We start from the raw sequence: 21281 nt of genomic DNA, 5'->3' as shown, positions 1-21281 counted from the left end.
AAGTCACGTGGTTCCGTTGCTATGGTAATCGATCACGGGTTCTAGGCAGTGCCGGTCACGTGAAAAATGATGTCATTTTCAACCAACCAGCGCTCGTAAAAGTGATGTCATTCTCAAAATAGATGGTGATTCACTCGCCATAAATACAACAGCAAACCAGGAATTGAGTCAGTCCACGTTTCGATGCTCAATTGTGAATCAGCGAAGATTTTGCCGTCAAAGTTATCTAAATACTGAGTCAGTTTTGCCGATCCGTGATACAGATATTGTAGCCGAACATCTATAGAGCACTCGTAACTGCTAGGAACGTTCGTGAGTCAACCGGTTTCCCGAAAATTTGTGATAGACTTTCACAGACACTCCCTGCCAGGAAAATGGAGACCACAATGTACGACGATATGGCCAGAAGTGGCAACAACCATGGTTCTCTCAAGGACTTAAAACGAAGCATGACTCTCGATTTTAACACGGCTGGAGGCTCCTTTAAAGCCAAGAAAGCTAAACTTGGCACCCCAGCTGGACTTTTGGGGTCCCCGGATCTAAATATGCTGAAACTTGCATCTCCGGAACTCGAACGAATGATCATCCAGCAAAATGGGATGGTGACCACCACTCCGACACCAACTCAGTTCCTCTGTCCAAAGTTTGTGACCGAGGAACAGGAAGCCTATGCACGCGGGTTCGTTGACGCCTTGGAAGAACTGCACAAAAAGGAGGATCCAGCGATCCAGACCGTTACGACATCTGATGGGAATACGTTGGCCCTTTTGCAAAATTCCAATAGCCACACCTATGCACAGGTCCAGCCTCATCCACATTACCAGAACGTTATGTCATCTACTGCAACAACGTCCATGAGCAATGCTCTGCCGCAGTCCTTCTCGCATACGATTCCAACGCAAGTGAATAATAACGTCATGCTTCCACGCATCAAGGAGGAACCTCAAACTGTCCCAAGCATCAGCAACAGCCCGCCTCTCTCTCCCATCAACATGGAGAGACAGGAAAGCATCAAACTGGAACGTAAACGTGCCAGGAACAGGATTGCTGCCCGTAAATGCCGACACAGGAAACTCGAACGTATATCACGACTTGAGGATAAAATAGATGGACTTAAAAATCAGAACTCTCAACTTTCTGATACCGCCACTCAGCTTCGTGACCAAGTTTGCCGTTTAAAGCAGCAGATTTTGCAGCATGTGAAAAGTGGCTGCCAAGTTATGATGTCGCAGAATCTCACTTTCTAAACAAGGGACTTGACTGTCTTTGTGTTTCGTGAAATCTGTGGTATTGTTTTTCACAGTGCCAAGTCTTAGGAAGTATGGCTTCTTCTTAAGCAATGCCAAAGTGTGCCCAGAACCACTCAAAGTTGGTTTGGACTATGCCCCTGGTTTTGATGGTGAACTGTTCTGAAAGACAGTTTAAAGATTTGTATAAACCAGGCTGCAGTCATGATCAAGTGCCAAAGTTGGACTAAAAGACAGAGAGAGAGTGTTCATTCAGACGCTTGGATTACTAACTGAATGGATGCAATTATGCCCATTGACATTCCTAGCTGATTTTGCTGAAGTTTTTCATTCACAGAATGCCGGACATTTGGTTTTTTTTAAATGGGACGTTTTTTGCAAATTTTCTACTAAGATTTTTGATTTGGCGCTGCAGAGCAGCCCATCACTTCCTAATGCAAATGAGTTCTCTATTTTGCTGAAACAATGTCAGAAGGCTCAAATTGTGTTTTTTTAAATCAAAGATGTTGTAAGTTTCTAATGTTAAGCATTGTGAAGTGAATTACCCAAGTACTATTGCATGTTTTTTTGGAAATTAAGTGGGTTGTACTGTTAGAACTAGTGTTTGTCACTGTGAGGTAAATTTGGACAAAGCCAAGGAAAGCGAACCATGGCCACTGCCGTTAAGATGTAGTTCTTTCATTCTCTCATTACTCATTAAGCTACCATCAAGGATAGATTGCAAGTCTATCATTCATTCCTTGCGACCATTAAATAAGCAAAGGCAGGCCTATTGCTCAGTGTTTTACACTACACAATATATCATAGCACAAAAATCATCTATCAATCATGCCTTTCATCAAAATGTGCATTTGAGTTGTCATTGTTAATGTCGGATTTAGTTTATTTTATTTTGTACATAGTTGTAAATTTCTGTTCATCAGATCATGTCATTGTTTGGTGCTTCATAGTTTAGGAGAACATTTCCTATAACGTCATTAATTTTGTAAATAATCGTGAGCTCACTATTATTCACCATGTTTTTTATAAGGTATTTATTACTTTTGCAATTAAAAGTGGAGTCTGTTGTATATCAGATCTTGTCTCTTTCCTCTGCATTGTGCCACCATTGTGACTTCTTAACCTTGGTGCCCGAGATTGTCAGTACAGACAGACCCAATGTCAGTTTGGTTGAGATGCGAGTAGAACTAGGATGGATGCATTAAATACCATTGGAAAGCGGGAGATACTCTACATTGGACTAGGACCCCCCCCCCCCCCCCAGATTACATATATGCATATCCTCGGCTAGGAAATCCAGGTACACCTTAAGTCAATTTCTGGCCTCCAAACAGAAATCGCCAACCTGGGCCCCTACACATTGTTCCCACAGCCAGGGAAAGCTACATCTGGCCTGAATACATCCATGTTTTGATGGTTGTGACTACATTCTTGGGAAGGACATATCTCACCCGTTTTCTTGAATGCAATGTCCCCCCCCCCACTTGCTGCTCACTCCTCATTCCAACCACGCCTCTCAGCTTGATTGTTCTGTCCCATGCCACAACCACAATTAGATGGCTTGGAGAGCTTCTTGGACAAGAGAGATGGTTGTGACATGATTTGGTAGAGGGTACCCGTGCACAAGATAGCGACATGGTACAGTTGGGATTTCACGATGTCGCTTGATGACATAAAAACCTGGTCATGACATTTTGGGGTAATTAAGGAAGACAGATTGTGCAATGGCACGGAATGGTTGACGAACATGTTCAAATATAAGAACAAATGACTGTGCCATGAGACAGAATTGCACTGGGATATGTGGGACATGGTTGTGACTTTCTGTTCAGTGGTCAATTGAACATCCCCTCAAAGCAAGCATTTGCTATAGCACATTGGGCTCAGTGGTTGAGTCCCAATGTGTATCCATTGAGTCTCCTGTATGAAATCCAAATGATTGTGACTAAAGATTGTCAGTCAGTGATGGCTACTGTTCAATATCATCAGTATTGATAATGTCCTCATAAATCTTTGTCAGGATGAAAGAAGAAACATTAGAACAAATTCCATTTTAACGAAGTTTCTTTTATTAAAAAGTATTCATAAAAATAGAATCATTTTCATTGAAAATGACACCATACTACCATACTATTTTTTTCAAAACATTTTGATATCCTAGCAAAGTATTAGTACATGTAACATTACCCATCTTGACAAAAACTCATATAAATGCTCAACACTTTTGATCAAATACCAACAAATGCTAGAATAATGACACTATAACTATAAATGAATACAACAACAGCACATAACATAACCATTACATAATTCAGTATCAAAAGACGAGAACAATAATCTGTCAAGTTTTCAGAGGAATTCACTAAAGGGTATTATTATCAAGTCATTGTCCACAGCAGGTGGTAACATGTCCACAACCCTTTATTATGGTCTGACAAAGGGTCAGCATTTATTGTGTCAGCACCAGACCACTGACCACCCACAGTATGGAAATTATCAGAGCAAAACAAAGATATTTCTGTATCATGTTTAGATCTGCCATGCTAACACATTTTTGTGAGACCCCCCCCCCCCCCCCCCCCCCCCCCACCCCCCAACCCTGGACTATCGTCTATCGTCTACCTTATGTTTTGCGCCTTGTTTGTCATCCTGACATAATCACTGGTTTTAAATATACTCCGCCTCTCGATTTTTGTATACGATGAAGGAGTATCAAAAACCTGTATCTCAGGATGTGTGCAGGGCCCCGAGAAGCGAACATTTACCCCTGATTTCTTTGGGATGTGGAAACCGAGTAATAATGAAACAACATCCTGGAAATATAACATACAACCTGAGGGCGATGCTGATGAATGAAACGGCCAGGGGCCATTGTGCTCACCGTATACATCTTTTAGTAGGCAGGATCATGCTTAGTTTAGAGGTGAATATGGTGAACACAATCAGGCATGAAGACTTTTTTTAGATGTGTATTGATGTCAAGTAATAAGACAGGGCAGTATATATAAGTTTATGATCCAACCAATAATTGTCTATGACATCAACAAGATCAATATCGTGTGATTGCTAAGAGTCCCTGCAATAAAAAATTCATCGAAAAAAAGTCATTAATAAGCAAGATATTGCATGTCCTACTTTTTCAGTTTTGACCCCCTGGTGGCCAAATCAAGAATCAGATGAGGCCAAAATTCGGTGTCAGAGATTATCTGATGTAGGGGGTTACATGTACCAACTTTCAAGTTCATAGCTTCAGCAGTTAAGAAACGTGCCATAGTTACACTCTAATGGCCAATTTACGCCATTTGACCTCTGTGACCTAGAAAAGGAGGTCAAATCCAAAAATCGTAGGACATGTGGTGTATCCTTGCTAGAAGTCCCTGCCATAAAAATTTTATCGAAAACAATTCACTCAAATAAGCAAGATATTGCACTTCTTCCTTTTTCCATTATGGCCCCCTGGTGGCCGAATAAAGAATCAGATCAGGCCAAAATTCGGCATCAAAGGTTATCTGATGTAGGGGGTTATATGCACCAAGTTTCAAGTTCATAGCTTTACTGGTTAAGAAACGTGCCATAGTTTACACTCCAACGGCCAATTTACGCCATATGACCTCTGTGACCTTGAAAAGTAGGTCAAATTGAAAACCCGTAAGACATGTGATGTATTCTTCCTAAGAGTACCTACCATAAAAATTTTATCGAAAACAAGTCACTTATAAGCGATATATCACACTTTTTAGATATCCACTTTTGGCCCCCTGGTGGCAAAGTTGAGAATCAGATCAAACTGAAATTCAGCACCAGAGGCTATGTGATATAGGGGGTTATATGTACCAAGTTTCAAGTTCATAGCTTTAGTGGTTAAGAAACGTGCTATAGTTTACACTCTAACGGCCAATTTACGCCATATGACCTCTGTGAACTTGAAAAGTAGGTCAAATTAAAAACCCGTATGATATAAGATGTATATTTGCTATGAGTACCTACAACGCAAGTTTCATCGAAAACAAGTCACTAATAAGCGAGATATCACACTTTTTAGATATCGACATTTGGCCCCCTGGTGGCCAAGTTGAGAATCAGATCGGACCGAAATTTAGTGTCAGAGGTCACCTGACCTAGGGGGTGCTGTGTACAAAGTTTTAAGTTCATAGCCCTAGCGGTTAAGAAACGTGCCACTGTTTTTTAAATAGGATACGACGACGGACGACGGACGACGGACACTGCGGTATTACATAAGACTCCCCTACGGTGAGCCAAAAATCAAGAAAATGTAAGATACAAGTCAGAAAAGACAAAAGGGAAAAGATAAAAAATAATAAAATAAAAAAATATTTTTGGCCGTCCCTGACCGGGGTTTGAACTCACGACCTTTGGATTGCCACAACACGAAAAACACAAAACATGCAATTTCGGCCATATCTGTGTCTGCGTTGTGACCTCTGTGACCTCGACAAGTAGGTCAAATTAAAAACCCATATGATATATGATGTATCCTTGCTATGAGTACCTACCACAAAAGTTTTATCGAAAACAAGTCATCAGTAAGCGAGATATCACACTATTTAGATATCCACATTCGACCCCCTGGTGGCCAAATTGAGAATCAGATCGGACCGATATTCAGCACAAGAGGTTATCTGATATAGGGGGTTATATGTACCAAGTTTCAAGTTCATAGCTGTTGCGGTTGAGAAACGTGCCATAGTTACACTGAAACAGCCAATTTACGCCATTTGACCTCTGTGACCTTGAAAAGTAGGTCAAATTAAAAACCCGTATGATATATGATGTATCCTTGCTATGAGTACCTACCACAAAAATTTCATTCCAAACAAGTCATTAATAAGCGAGATATCACACTTTTTAGATATCTACATTCGGCCCCCTGGTGGCCAAATTAAGAATCAGATCGGATCGAAATTTAGTGTCACAGGTCATCTGACCAAGGGAGTCCTGTGTACAAAGTTACAAGTTCATAGGCTTAGCGGTTAAGAAACGTGCCACTGTTTTTGAAACAGGATACGACGACGACGGACGACGACAGACGACGACGGACGACGGACACTGCGGTATTGTAAAGACTCCCCTACGGTGAGCCAAAAAGGGATGAGTCAGGGTACATTTGTATACATGAAGCTGGCCGAGCTTAACACTGCTTGGAAATGGTCCAGACACTAAACCGACGATGGTGCAATGTTAACTGGTATGTGGGTAGGCCCAACTATTCTGATTGCAAGAAGGCCTCCACTTGGTTAACTTCGACAAATTTGGGGGTTCCCCAGGCCACTCCGAAATATGTGTTTTTGAGGAATCAGGATGAGGGGTAAAGCCAGATGCTACTTGGGCTTTAAAATGTTTCAGACAAAAATCCATTCATAGCCATAATCTGTTTACCTCAAGCTAAGGCACTGTCTATCTTACACATGCATCGGAAATCACCTGTGCATGTTGCATGAAAAACGCATGCATGTTTTTACCTGCACCTAAAATGAAAGGGTGAATGCAGGTAGATGCATGTTAAGTGAGTCCACAGTAAGAATACTATATTTACTTATACTTCTTTGATACAATATACAGTATTATCTTCGGTCAACTTGTCATGAAACACAATTTGGCTCTACCTAATCCTGTGCAGATGCTAAGAAATGAAAACAGATCTCGAGTAAAGAAAGGAACTTGTGCTAATTAAGAATCGATGATTACAACACTTAAAGGCACAGTCTCCTCATGAAAATTGAACACCGCATAGCTGGGGGAGGGTGCATCAGCAAACGACTCAGAAATCAGGAACAGCCTATAGCGCCAGTGCACCTGTGGGTCTTGCAGACTTCAATAAGAAACCATCACACCAGGTAGATTTCTGCAGCCTTTTTCCTCTCATAAATCAGCAATATTAAGAACATCAACCCAACTGGATTATGGACACACTCCAGACTGGCATCAGCCCAACAGACTGACTAAGAGGCTAACAAGGGGGTAGTAAAAACCTCAGCTAGGGGCAAACCTGCCAACAGCTTTTATGTTTAGATGATACAAATGTGACATCAAAGAGAAACAAAATAGAACTACAGCAATGACAAGTACAGTGAGTGTAGCGTCTATTTAGTAGGAGTAGATTAGTAATCCACATTCTTACAGACAGCAGGATTGTGGATGAAATGATTTATAGTAATGCCAACCAGTTTGAAATAAAAGATACTTTTTCATCAAAGGGTAAATGAATTTCCTGCTTTGCAATTAACATGCAATGAAGAAATGTTAAAGTTTGTTCAGCAACTGTAGAGACGAGAAGGTCATTTGCTAATCATCTCGCACCAAAATCCTACATCTGCGCCTCAAATTCTGCAAAATTAGAATAATTAGAAATCCCTTTTACAGATATTTCTCTAACCAATGCAGAGAAAACTTTCAGGACTATCTCTTGTTCCTCACACGACCTGACATTGTAATCTGCCGTCAGCTTCCTCAGGATTGTTGAATGGCTGTGGTTGGACATAACCGTTCCAAGGGACTCGGCAAATTCTAGGAGTCCGTCGACATCGATACAGTTTTCACTGAAAGAGAAAAAAGAAAATACTGCTAATGACCAATATTTATCTGCAACCTTTCGTTAGTAGATAGCAGTCGATAATGTTACAGGTAAGTTTGCTAAAGTTTGCGATTGTAACCCGTCACCAAAATATTAGTCTCACGAAAAAAAGGTGGGGGACTGGAGAGGTGTTCATCTCTCACCAACCACAGTCAGTGTTACCAACCACTGTCTGAGTCAAAAGTGTTTGGCCAAAAACACTTGGCAAATGAGTGTTAAGTGCAAGGACAGTGAAATAGAATTCCCAAAACTTTTACAAATGACCTTTTAACTCAAGTGCTCGTTCAATGTCATCTTGAGTCGGTGGTCAGACAGGAAGGCGATAGAACAATTATTCCAGACACATTGTGATAAAAGCTTGATGATGTATTGCCGATTAGATATCAATGTATTTGACCAGTTTCCAGACTGCTAGTATCAATTCTGTTTAACCCAAGCATGTCTGTCTCTGTCTGAAGGAAAAGAAACTGGGGAACTGCAATCTTGATATTTCTAAACCAGGATTACATTGATATTTGCCATATTGGCCACAAAAATATCATAAAATATGCTGAACAACAGAATACAGACCAGAAATATTTCATTTGGGATCAACCGAACTGGGATGAGGCCTTGACAACCGAACTGGGATGAGGCCTTGACAACCGAACTGGGATGAGTCCTTGACAACCGAACTGGGATACGCCCTTGACAACCAAACTGGGATGAGGCCGTGACAACCGAACTGGGATGAGGCCTTGACAACCGAACTGGGATGAGCCCTTGACAACCGAACTGGGATGAGCCCTTGACAACCGAACTGGGATAAGTCCTTGAAAACCGAACTGGGATGAGCCCTTGACAATCAAACCTTTGGATCTCTTGAAAACATTCAAGTTTTATTCAGTAATAAAACCGCGTTGTTATAAATGGGTCAACAAAGTATGGGTGCAGTCCAATTATAAAGGAAAGATTATACTATATAAGGTAAATTTCTCGGGTAGGAACGTCAGAAATGTGGGGAAATCCCAAAAGTAGGTCATTTGTAGGTGGCTCGCCTATTGAACCATTATTTCCTGAATGGTAGATCGTATTATGCGCGGCATGCCTATAGTTAAGAGTTTTGAATTGCAAAATAATACCCAGAAAGGAAGTGCTTGATTATTTTCCATGAAAATTTTCCTATAAAAACTGTTGAAAATTGTCCTACATACGTGAATTTGATATGGTATAATTTTTTCGTCATCCTGGGCAAACACCTGGTGACAGCTTTACCATCCCAATCTGAAGACAGGGCACTTGAGGGCGGATTACAGATCAGAATTAATATACATGTATATGTCTAGCCAACTATGTTAGAGTAGGCGGCTACTATCAGTCCCGCCAAACTGCATAACCTGGCCTAAATAGCAATTTCCGGCCAAAGAACCATTGGGCAAAATAATGATGGTGTTTACAACACTCCCGCATACACAAGGTCACCCACGAATTGTAATATTCCGTCAAATGAAAATCTACATCAAACAATGAATATACCATTAGGAAGAGAGTTAAGGGCCTATTATCTCTGTCTCCGCATCCGGAGTGTCCTGGTCATGTCAGCCTTTTTTGTTCTTACACAAATATTTACTCTCTTTTTCAATGCAAGGACGATTGTTAGCCGCATCAGAAATTGTACACTTAAAGTTACTTCAGTTGCTTGATACTAAATCTTTTCCTATTTCAGTCAGGATTATTGAGGTATAACCCCCAAACACCTCACAGCACACACTAATAAAACATCCAAGGTTCAGGAACAAAAGTTGGCAAGTTTGGGATTGAGGTCAAGTATTTTTGCTGAGAACCATTAGAGCAATGGAGTTTCCAAGAAAGGAAGCTATCATAGTCGTATTCTTTTTCTCGTTACATCCTTAAGAATAACTCAATACTCTAATATCAGTCTGCTGGACAGAGAGGAGAACAGCCTAAAATCCAAGGCCCCAGTCACCAACAAAGATTTGCTCAAGAAGATTGTGTCAGTGGTTCATGTTGTGTTAAGACTGGATGGGACTTTCCTGGAAAGGAAGCTATAATTGATAGCATTTCGTACTCAACAACAATGGTCTGCAATAGCTGAACAGACTAAAGACCAGGGCCCGACTTTGGCGCCCACTATTTCTTCTGATCTGAAGAGGCACCTCACTTCAGTGGAACAACTGAAATCAGTATTACAACAGAGGTAATAATGACAATGTAAGTTAGACATTTATCTGGCAACTGGTCAGCTAAGATGTCAATGTGAAATGGCCAGAGACTATGTTAGTCAACACTTCTTTAGTACTAGTATACCATGGTAGGGGTGCCCCCCCCCCCCCCCCCAGGTCCTTAAACATCCCCTTCAAGAGATGCACAACTGCAGTCTAACAGAAATTGACTGCACTCTGAATGGGCGAAACTGAATCACTGACTGGATCTTGTTCCTTTTGACCAGCACTGTGAAAACTGAGAGGGATCATCACTTGATTTGTTGTGGTATTTCATCTTGGCAATGCGTGTTTGTTTTGGAAGATAATACCTCACATTCCAAGCCACATTCCTTAAAATATTTGATGATTTCCTAGAACACAGACAGATAGTAAATCTATCAAGCAAACACAGGTGTCAATCTATTGTCAAGCAAAAGTTTACAAACAGGTTTCAACTCAATGGATGCACAATTCGTACAGAAGTGCAGCACCAAATTAGGGTGTGTTTGAACTTTTATCACAGGAACATGAGGCATTACTAGCGCCTTATGTTCCAGCGAACTTTATGGCTGATTGACTGATAATTTATGTGTGTTTAACTGAATTTATTACTATTTGTTTCCCCTCCCAACCCCCCCCCCCCCCCGAACAAGGGGACTGGCAGTACCAGCCTTGAACCTTTCTTGACCAATGTAACATGCCCAGGCAGAACTGTTTGCCCTGAAATGTAGTTCAATCACCCAACACATACTTTGTCTTCCCCCTGGATCTGCCTTGTTTGCTCCAAGAACAAAAGAAACTCAGATCAAGAGTTTTACCTGTTGAACTCATTAAACAAACTAATCAACTAGTATGATCAAGCCTGGGCTTCGATAAACATGTTAATTATTTGGAGCAAATATCAATACAAAGATGTGAGGTCAGATGGGGAGAGATAGGCATGCATGTTGACAAGTACCGGCCTACACATGAAGTGTTTGACGTCAATAAAATGCCAGAGACAGGTTGTGCCATTTTAGGCAGGTTTCAGAGTCCAGCCTGCCACGTTTACCAAAGGACAAAGTCCAGTTACATTCAGTATTTCACAATGCAGTGGTCCTTGAAATCAAGAGAGTCAAGACTGATCTGATGAACCAAATCAAGTCTTTTATTTTATTTGTTTGCTGGGACTAAACCACACTTCAGGTGCATTTTTCAGAAAAGAAAGACTTCATCCTCCAAGAAGTGGATTTTGACCAAAACCTGCCTCTTCAAAAAGGGTTCTACTGAAAATGTTCCTGAGGTTGAATACTGTTCACCCAGGAAAATGGCAATCCTGAATCTCCAAGCCCAAAATGCCACCCCAGCAGCGACCTTTGGGGGGTAGTCAGGTCTTCTTGGGGCTGTAACGTCAAGTGGAACAGTATCCACTACCCAGCAAGCGTATACATCATTTCTACAAAAAACTCTCAACAAAAAATAACCCGGGCAGTGGTTTGTATCCCAAGTTGAACCTCTGTTAGAAGACACCTGCCTATGATAACAGTGATCATTGCTGGCAGACCCTTGGAAAATATACCAGGTGCCTCTGAAGAAAAACACCATCGGCAAATTTTGACTTTTTGACCCAAGATTGAAATCAATACTAATACAAGTCAAAGATGAGAGTGATCAATGCAAGGCTTACAACGTATATATTGCAAACATCTTGCCTTTCCTTGCATGTTTATCATCACCATAACTTCAATTCTGGCTCAATTCTCAAATAGGCCTGATTGGTTAGATTATAGAATGATCTATTGGCAAGTGTACTACACTGTACTCTTGGAACTTGGCGCTGGTCATATTAACTTCTCTACCATCTCTCCCAGGACTTTTTACCACCCATATTTTACTGGAGAGAGACTGAGGCAAGAAGTCAAAGTTCTGGGAGTTAAAATTTGTCTCCTCTCTCTGCATGAGATGCTATCACAGTGCACAGTCAGTTAGTGGCAACCAATTCAGAGTAATTGATTGTGGGAGTGACTGGAAATAGTAAGCTGTATTGTTAACTGAAGCCTCAAGAAGAACAAAAGATGATTTACGTTGCTCCCGGGTTCATCCCTGGCTTTTTTCACTCCTTTTTAATTTCATTTATTTCGCAACGAACAAATTTACAAGCCCTGCTTGAATTTCGATCACACCCCGCAGCTGATGGTTTAATGTTCCAAGTAAGTTATTTATAACCTACTAAAAGGCCCATACATTATACTGTCATAAATACCTGTGGTGGTTATAGGCCTACCAGGAACTCATTTGCATACCATATGTCCCAACAATAGTGACTAAAAATAGGCCATGACTCAACTTGGGCTTGCCCTGATCATGACTCAGGATATATGAATAGAAGAAAATTCATCAAAATTGCCTTGTCATTTTATAAGATTTCAGTTAGCCGTCAGTTGAGAGGATACCCTTTTTGAAAACAGAGAGTGGGACTGGTTACAGTTTGGGACAATTATACCCTAAACAACAGTATGAATATTCTTCAGACACATACACTCCTTTCTCCTCTTCATATTATGCAAATTCTATATTTTACTGCACAATAATGAAAAAAAAAAATTTCATCCCAGTCAATGAACCATTTTTTTTACTTATCACCAAATATCTGAATAGAAACCAATTGAAAACGACTGGTAAAATGTGTTTATTACAGGAACATCCACCCAAAAATTCCCCAACAATAATACAAGTGAAATTGCAATAGGATATTTTCGTAGATGAATTAGATTGTTCGGGCTTGCAGGTCATATTCAGCTGAGATCTTGTGATTGATATCACAGCTTTTTGCTTGTATGGTTGTTGAATGACTCTCAAGGAAAAGTTTCATCAACACTATCTATGTACTTCCTTTCTTTCCATTATCTCTGGATGGCACCACTAGTCACCAGATGTTTGTGTTGAATGTCACCGGGTTTTCCTTTGTTATTTTCATGGATCACTGGGCTGACCTTAAATCAGTCAAGTGATTTTGCCAGCTATCACGTGATTGATTATTTCCAAATAATAATATTTCGTAGCCCCCCCCCCCCCCCATGGGCCATTACCCTAAACCCCATCCAAAATCTATCTTTGGTATGACACAGTACACAACAAATGTTACATTCCAAGTCGCGTAAAGGTTGAATAACATACATCGTCTCTATACGATAAGAATTCCTCACAAAGCATCAACATCAAAGAGACTGGTCAAGAAAAGAGACGATTTTTGTATCCAGGTTGCCGAGTCTCATCACCTAAAACCCAGGGCATTGATGCAGGATTCTCAATCACAGATTATGACATTTACATTTACATTTACCTTATGTCGATGCTGGTAAGCTTGATGTTAGGCTGCTGGGCTTTTAGAACTCTGGTGATGGCAGTTAACACTTTATTACCTGGAAATACAAAGACCAACATCTCAAACATAATATGATAATGTAAATTTATTTATTTCATATCCGGAAACCTAAAAAAGGTAAATAATGAGCAAGTTTTAAACAGATAATATTCTACATTTATCTAAATTAAAAGCATTTCTATCCGGAAAGCCTGACATATTTAGATTTAGTAACAACTGAGAAAACCCTAACAACACAATAGATTGAGATACAGGAATAGCAATATCCATGATACAAAAACCCTGGATTTCCTCTGCGGCAATCTAAATTGAGATGGTTTGTAACTAAATATAACACAAAGATCAATAAAAAGGCGGGATTTGTAATCTAAAAAATGGCCTTTAAATTACTGGAGGTTTCCTCAAAGTCAAATGCAGTGCAATTTCTGCTGATAGAGGAAAAGTTGTTGCTCTCATAATGTCTCCGAAAATAGCAAGGATTCCCATGATGTATTTAGAACAAGGATTCCTTGGCAACAGAAAAACACACAACTCTGGCACATTATTGCCAGAAAATACCCTCCCGAAGTGTTACATTTTACATCAAACATTTTACAGCCAATAGCTAAAGACTGAGGATTTCTATTATGTCATATCCATAACAGGGATTCCCTTAGCAACAGAGAAGTACCGTCGCAGCTAAATGTCAATGCCAGAAAACACCCCCAAAGTATTTAAAGCCCTAAGTGAGCGATTTCCAATATTGGGAAAATTCATTTGGATCGCAAAATATACTATTCCAATATCAAACAAAAGGCATGCTTTCCCATGCTCAATAACAAGTTCAAAAATACACGCTAATACGTAATTCTTCCAAGAGTTGCCATAGAAACCAGGATATACCTTTTTACGGCAGAAATAGCAACAGTTTCAAAAGGAGACTTTTATGGGCATCCCCAAGTTCATAACTAAAATAGATAGCTTTCTATTTTCATCCAGGTATAAAGAAAGTCCCTCTCTCTCATGGCAAATTTAAACTGAATCGGGACCATTACAAAATACCCGGCCGTCGAAACCACTACACTTGTTAAATTTTATCACAGAACCTCATTCCTTCTGAAAAGTTAAAATACACCAATGTCAGAAACCATCAATCAATATCATCATGTAAAACATTTGTATTTAAGGACTCCACCCCTTGGCCAGAAGAACTTGAGGCAAAATCACAAAAGGATGTTTCCAAATACAATAAAGTTTTATTCTGAGATTGTCCCTGACAAGAGATGCACAACCTAAAGAATGACTATCTATAGTAACAGAAAAATGAAGAAGACTAAATCTCAATAACCACAAATAACGCCCAATTCCTTGAAAGGGAATGGCAACCTATAATTAGACATAAAATGCCATTAATAGACCAACGTACACAAATGGAGACATTCCACTCTATAAATAGCACTTCCGTTCCTAAATATAGATGTGCCGTTCCCATTTCATGAATGAGCAGAATACGAGAAGGCATCCCTGATTTTATAAGGAAAGAACATGTATTCCGAGGAGTGTTGCAAGACAAGGCTCTGAGATGTATGACATCACTATATCCATAGAAACAGAGGGGGAATTCCACTTGACAATCTATCTTTACTTCCCTTGCTTTGTGAAGGGATCATCTTGATAGAAAACTAAGATTTTTAAAATACTCAGAGACTAAGAAAAAGAGAGGCCTATACAGGACACAAAAACAACCCATGAAACAAAGAATCTATTAAATAGAGGCAAGAGAGTGAACACGGACCTGAACAGGTGACTAAGCCCTTTTTAAGTTTCCAGTTTTCACAGAATTTCTGATTCACACTCTATTATTTATGATATCCAATTAGTCTGCCTACTTTCATTAATTTTGGTTCGAAAAAAGACAAATGGTGATTGGTCTCGGGGAAACAAAACATTACTTAATTGATACATAAACTAAAGCCAACCACTGCAGTGCTGCCATCTAGGAGATGTATACGGTACCAAAAAGACAGGGTAAATTGAAGCTTTCAAGCCAGCAAAACCAGGGAAATCTCTGACCATGCCACGGACCAATAAAATTTGCTTGTAGAAAAAAACTTTTTAGAGTACTCACCAAGTTTGTTTTCAGACAAACATAACTCTCTGATGTTTGAACTGGCAAGAGCTTCGATGAAACCATCAGAAAGAACTGAAAACGGACGAATGGACAAATTATTTTCACATCATGACAGGAAGATCTTCTAATTGTCTTCTGCATACGCTCACTGGGTGTTTCTTGTGGGCCACTATTGTTGGATGTCAATCGGAGATGTTGGCGTAGTTGAATTCATCAAGTACTTTTCCAAGTCAATCCTGCTCAAGCGCTTCCAGCATCCAAGAGTCCTCCGGGGAACTTAAGGAACGACTACTGCATATGTAAGTAACTTGCTTATCAGGTCACAGATTTGTACAGATTCAACTTACCCAGCTGATGCTGCAGGTCACAATCTGACAGATTAAGAACTCTGAGATTAGTTGCATTACTGATCACTTTGATGAGTGCCTCCTCCCTCTCCTTGCAGCTTATCAGCAAGAATTTTATCTCTAAGTACTCCAAACGATTAACATCTGAAACGATATTAAAAGATCTGTCAGAGGAACACATTGATAATTCAAGTTAACATCAACACAAGTCCTTATCACCGCTAAGGTCCTTGGTTCAATACCCAGTCAGTCCACTTCCTAGACTGATACTGATAGAGAGGGTGGTCTTCACTTACGTTGTAGGTTTCCTGTGGGGGCTAAAGTTACCTCCTACAATTCATTATGATTACTACATTGACATTACTTGACTGTTTTCCCACAGCATAGCCTAGACTACTGCCAGATATATTATAAGCAACACATGTCAGAGTGACTCTAAGGTGTCTCCGGCCAGGAATATCCATGTTGTCCTCAGTGGGTATGATAACTGTCTGTCAAAATGAAAGGAAATTTCATACCTGCTAAAGTTTCCATTGCAGAGGTGAATTCTTCATTTAAAATCTTATGTGCGTTATGCCAGGTTAGACGGCGGAGACCTTGATCATGCTTCAAGACAAGCAGCAGGTGAGCCATGAACGTTTCGTCCCAATTGGTCCGGAAATCAACAAGGCTAAGATGATGAGTACCACTGTAATCTGCACCTGAAATGAATATCAAAACCTCTAAATAAACAGAGCTTGCTGCATGTCTGTCCAGTCTGACCAGTTTTATCGAGAAAAAAAATACCCAAACTGCTTTCACTGCTACAGTATGCTAATGAGAAAGCCTATCTCAAATTGGATTTTGATTGTACCGAGGACTGATCGGCCATGGCAGTCCAAAATATGCACTGCCCACCGGCATCCCTACCTGATTTGTCAAGATTCCGGAATTCTCCTTCCCCATACAAGCTTGTCAAGATCTCCTTGAGAATATCTCACATTGCTTATGTCCAACCGTTTCAATGGTTCCGTTTCAACATTGGCCCTGAAGAACAGAACATTCCATAAGGTTAGATTTGGGACATCCACCCTCACCCTGTGGAATCAGCTGCAACGTCTCCCATCTATCCCAGTCATGGCCAACCACCTTTCGAGCAAAATCCAGTCTCAAACTGAAGGCTACTGATAGACAAGACCCTCTTATGAACTGAACACCGTACACACACTGACGGGTCTGTTTTTATAACAGAATGTCATGACAGGAACTCCTCTTACCCAGGGTGACCACATCATTTTCTTTTTTTACAGTTTCATTCTCAAGCTTCAACTGTGCTTCTATCATTACCTCTTGAACTGTAAGGGCAGCTGGTACTGGTCACAAGGCATCTTGGTATCCCGCAGCACCAGATTGGTCAGCTGCCCATTGAGCACCAGGCGTTTCAGGACTTCAAGAAGCTGGACGTAACATTTTTCTGAAAGAAAGTCTGGTATACAGTAATAGTGCAGATTAATGTGTTATTTGATTCTCCCCAATACTCTCAGTGCATTTACCTTGAAATCTAAGTGGATAAGATAGTTTTCTAGTTTGAGGGACATTATTCTGAAAACAATTAGGTACGATTATTCATGTTTTTGCTATTCTGTTCTAAGCTTCTGAATATCAATAACTGTCAATGATGACAATAACAACCCTATCCATGATGACAACTATAATGATGATATGGATGATGATGATGAATGTGAAGACAAGAGCAGAAACAGGATACTTACCAAGTTTATCAGTTTCAGTGTAGACATGCATCATTGCAAATTGCTCTAAATCCTTCCAGTGCTGAAGGACCTCGCATAGGATCATCGCAACAGCATCAACCTCGGAATCATCGTCATAAAAGAATGAGTGACTCAAAACGAATTTCTTAACACCTCTCCCATGCCATGTCAATTGATCACAATCCAAGCTGCCACTGCTTGAAAAATTCGCATAATTTGATAGGTCACAAATATCACTAGTAGTAGCACGAGATTCTAAGTTCTTGTGTTCAACTCCAGCTATGGATTCAATCCCAAATTTTTCGGCTTGTTTAGAAGAAAGTGAAGGTTTCTCTGGAGATACTACTGGCAGCATCAGTGCCTCATCAAATAAATCCTGTGTCATCTCATCCGGGGAGGTTATGTCGTCAGATGAATTCAGACGGGAAACCTTTGCTTCTGAAAATGATTCATCCGAGGCCAGATCCGAATTCAATTTTCTTTTTATTCCAATGGCGTCTACAGTAGTTGTCCTACACTGATCAACTGCGGATTCACTCAAATCGTCAAGTGACAGATTTACACTGTAAGAGGATGCATTTGCACTCGGATCATGTTGTAATTCCTTCAGTTCAGAATCATCTGGAACCAAGGATATCCTACAGGTATGACCTGCATCAACCCCATTGCATTGAAAAGAAGTACATGTTGCACTATTTGTCAAAAATGTTTCATCTGAGGTTGTGCTTTCTGCTGAATTACTCATCATTGTCAAACCTGAATGTTTCAAATTAGCCGAATGATTCAGGATTGCAGAGAAATTGGCTCCTGGCTCCTGCCAACAGTCACTGGATGAACTAAGTGTGCATTCTGTATTCATATTTGGGCTTTGTTGCTGAGTAGCTGAGTTGTCAGGCACTGAATGAACACCAGCACAGCAGAATATAAGATTACGGAGGTTCAGTATCGTTAACCGGGGGAAAATGACAACAACATGATCTACAGACCCACATTCAATAAAGAAATTGACAATACCTCTCCATTTTTCATATCCTTTATCAACGGCATTATGAATGATAAGTTTGATGACACCCTGCGCTAAATTTTCTACGATCTTCCAATTTTCTGTCAAGAAAGTAACCTGAGCTTGTGAGTACAAGTGAAATGTATATGCATGTTTAGCATAGTGGTACAAATCTTCCATGCTGCTCCGAACTAAGAGATGAGATTCATCAACGTCATCAGCTGACCTGCGTATTCGGAGTATTGGTATCTTGTCTAATCTTGTCGTAAATATATGCTTCGGATCTAAAATGAAAAGAGGTGCATGTGTAAAAGATACTGCAACACTCCAGTATTGCTAACATCCAGAACACAACAAACTATTCTAAGTTGCATGAATTATGTTTGCTTTTATTGACCTATCTACCTCGGCATGATTTCTTAACCCATTATGACATCATACCAAATTTTAGAGTCGGGCCGTTGTTTACCTCAAAGGTGCCTCATCACTGGTATTAGTCACAAGCGCTGGGAGTGTCATAAGCCTGTGTATACAATCTGACAGCTTAAGTCAAATATTAGGATTACAACTGGCCATAAATCAAGAGCATGTTAGCATTCAGGATTCCGAATAAGAATAAGATGCTCTGGAAAAATGCTCACCAATGGGATTCCTGTGTATGAAGAAACTGAGCAAGTCCATAACATGTTTTGACATATAATATTGATGCAAGGAGCAATACACTGAACCAAACACATCTGTCACTTTGTATGCAGTCTTTCCGGTTCCCCATCTTGATTCTAGCTGCTTCCTCCATGTCTCCTCAGTCGAAATACCTGAAGAATAAAAAAGTGTGTCAAGGGTGTTCAATCCCACAATGTATAATGACCACCAATTATAACTTCATACGCTGTCACCGTGCTGTGGCATCACTCATGGCAATGACACAACGTCATGCACTTTGTAATGCATCATAGTACATTTGAATTTGAATTTAGTACATTGCGTCATGACATTATCGAATCCAACGCAGCATCCATCCATGTTGGCCTAGTGAAATGGTTGAAATTGCAACTCAACACCTCTTGCAATCTCTTTGGGTTGAGCAAGTTCGTGTTTAGAAACATGACATACCTTCTTTATCAAATAAGGCTTGAAGCTGATGAAGACCACTTGCACTTAGGTATGGCAAAAGAATTGGAAGAATCGTTCTTGGCAAACCTTAAAGCATAAAATTATACATGAAATAATGAACTACATATCATGATATGTCAAAGGTTGTAAACAATGAGATATGGCCATGGACCATGTAGGAAGCACATGGACGATGTCCATGTAGGATGTACACTATGAGTATGCACCTACTGACCTAGGCCTACCTTCGATGCATTTCGACGTGGAGACCAAGTTGACATCTGCAATATTTTGTGCACAAATAGTCTGCAAAGACTTCATGATGAGAACAAGTATATTTTAGTCTATGAACGTCATAAAAGGCCAGGCCTGAGTTAAGAATACACCCCCATCACTCGAATGAAACTCTCCTCAATATGATAAACTCACTACAACGTGTACAACATGTGCGGAGAAGTAAACAGCGTCAATATTTTCCACATTTGCCGGGACGCGAACCTTTTTGCTCCTAAACCTGAACCTTCAGCCAATCAGATTTCGACAATTACATGACGTCAGAAGTCTTAGAAATTGAGAGGGCTCGTCAGAAATGGCAGAATACGATGTTCGATCCAAAGGACGCGAGTTCGAATCCGGTTGTGGACAATATTTTCTTTTTCTTTTTTTCTTAATATTTTATTTTTATAATGCGTTTCTTTTCCCTTGTTATTTAGATTTTAGATATTTGAGTTATGCTGCCTGCAACATACCTACAGAAAGGACAATAGCCCATCTCCAAGATCCAAGGGATAGTCCTTCAGATATCATAATTCATATTGAGTATGAATATACAATGAGACTTGTCTCATGTCTTTCGATACTGTCTCAGGTGTATGCATGGTCTTCCTCCAGTATATTTTAATACTGTATGCTTCAAATTTGAGTAACAAGCACAAAACAATACAAGCAAAGATTTTCAGGATTTGTATGATTTATTGCAACAGTGAACACACCAGAAATATACTACATTACTAATACATAATCATCACCAGGAATAGCATCAGGCATGTCACTAGAAAGAACAGCTGGAGATCTGAGAACAGCGTTATTTGAAGCATCATTTTACAGAAATATCTATTGATATAATGGCAAGTTCTACTACACAGTACATGTATAAGATACAAAAATGCGTCCCCCTCCTGGAGACTTCAAGCGTCCAGATCTATACAAGCAAAATGGGTTCAAATGACACAAGTAGAATAGCCATCCCCGCTGTTTTGCATACAGTAGTCAAAAAATATCATTTCGTGCAATGTGTTTTTTCAAGACAAATGTACACTGTACTGCCCGAACAAGTTCAGGAAAAAAATTCACAGCCAGGCCGAATCAGTCCTCAGCTCCACCGTGTTGACAATATGGTGATGAGAGAGAAGAGACGGTCACAGCCAGGCCAAAACAGTCTTTGCTGCTCCACCGTGTTGGCAACATGGTGAGAGATGCTATCGGGCCTGGCTGATGCCTGGCTGTGACTAGCTGTATCATCTCTCTCATCATGTTGGCAACACGACTCG

The 21281-nt window shown here is 40.2% G+C and overlaps 2 protein-coding genes across 4 annotated transcripts; one reads left to right on the top strand and one right to left on the bottom strand.

Moving 5' to 3' along the window:
* The first annotated feature begins 156 nt into the window (after positions 1 to 156).
* LOC135487201 (transcription factor Jun-like) lies at positions 157 to 2317 on the top strand. Its single transcript, XM_064770693.1, has one exon. The coding sequence runs from the start codon at positions 375 to 377 to the stop codon at positions 1245 to 1247; it is 873 nt and encodes a 290-aa protein (XP_064626763.1). The 5' UTR covers positions 157 to 374; the 3' UTR covers positions 1248 to 2317.
* A 1535-nt stretch (positions 2318 to 3852) lies between these two features.
* Positions 3853 to 20146, bottom strand: LOC135487178 (leucine-rich repeat-containing protein 41-like). Of its 3 annotated transcripts, none has more exons than XM_064770658.1 (8): positions 19977 to 20146; positions 19732 to 19818; positions 19260 to 19433; positions 17616 to 18902; positions 17191 to 17317; positions 16774 to 16890; positions 16383 to 16565; positions 15881 to 16008 (listed from the first exon to the last, which is right to left on the bottom strand). In XM_064770658.1, the coding sequence occupies exons 1-6, from the start codon at positions 20050 to 20052 to the stop codon at positions 16782 to 16784; spliced, it is 1860 nt and encodes a 619-aa protein (XP_064626728.1). In that variant the 5' UTR covers positions 20053 to 20146; the 3' UTR covers positions 15881 to 16008; positions 16383 to 16565; positions 16774 to 16781. The 3 variants fall into 3 exon arrangements, with proteins under 3 accessions (XP_064626730.1, XP_064626728.1, XP_064626729.1); XM_064770659.1 differs by having other exon boundaries at positions 19967 to 20094; XM_064770660.1 differs by lacking the exons at positions 16774 to 16890; positions 17191 to 17317; positions 17616 to 18902; ... (1 more) ...; positions 19732 to 19818; positions 19977 to 20146 and adding exons at positions 3853 to 7804; positions 13366 to 13444; positions 15515 to 15589 and having other exon boundaries at positions 15865 to 16008; positions 16383 to 16558.
* Positions 20147 to 21281: the final 1135 nt, after the last annotated feature.

Source organism: Lineus longissimus, chromosome 4, assembly GCF_910592395.1.
Source record: "Lineus longissimus chromosome 4, tnLinLong1.2, whole genome shotgun sequence".
NCBI classification, from domain to species: Eukaryota; Metazoa; Nemertea; class Pilidiophora; order Heteronemertea; family Lineidae; genus Lineus; species Lineus longissimus.
The sequence above is the reverse complement of the archived record's forward strand: the minus strand, read 5'-3'. Positions and strand labels throughout refer to the sequence as shown.

Excerpts from the sequence above, each read along its gene's own strand:
- LOC135487201 (XM_064770693.1), top strand. The coding sequence starts at position 375 with ATGGAGACCACAATGTACGACGATATGGCCAGAAGTGGCAACAACCAT.
- LOC135487178 (XM_064770658.1), bottom strand. The coding sequence starts at position 20,052 with ATGAAGTCTTTGCAGACTATTTGTGCACAAAATATTGCAGATGTCAAC. Across the intron at positions 19,434-19,731 it reads AGCCTTATTTGATAAAGAAG|GTATTTCGACTGAGGAGACA; the intron begins GTATGTCATGTT and ends TTTATTCTTCAG. Across the intron at positions 18,903-19,259 it reads CATACACAGGAATCCCATTG|ATCCGAAGCATATATTTACG; the intron begins GTGAGCATTTTT and ends TTTTCATTTTAG.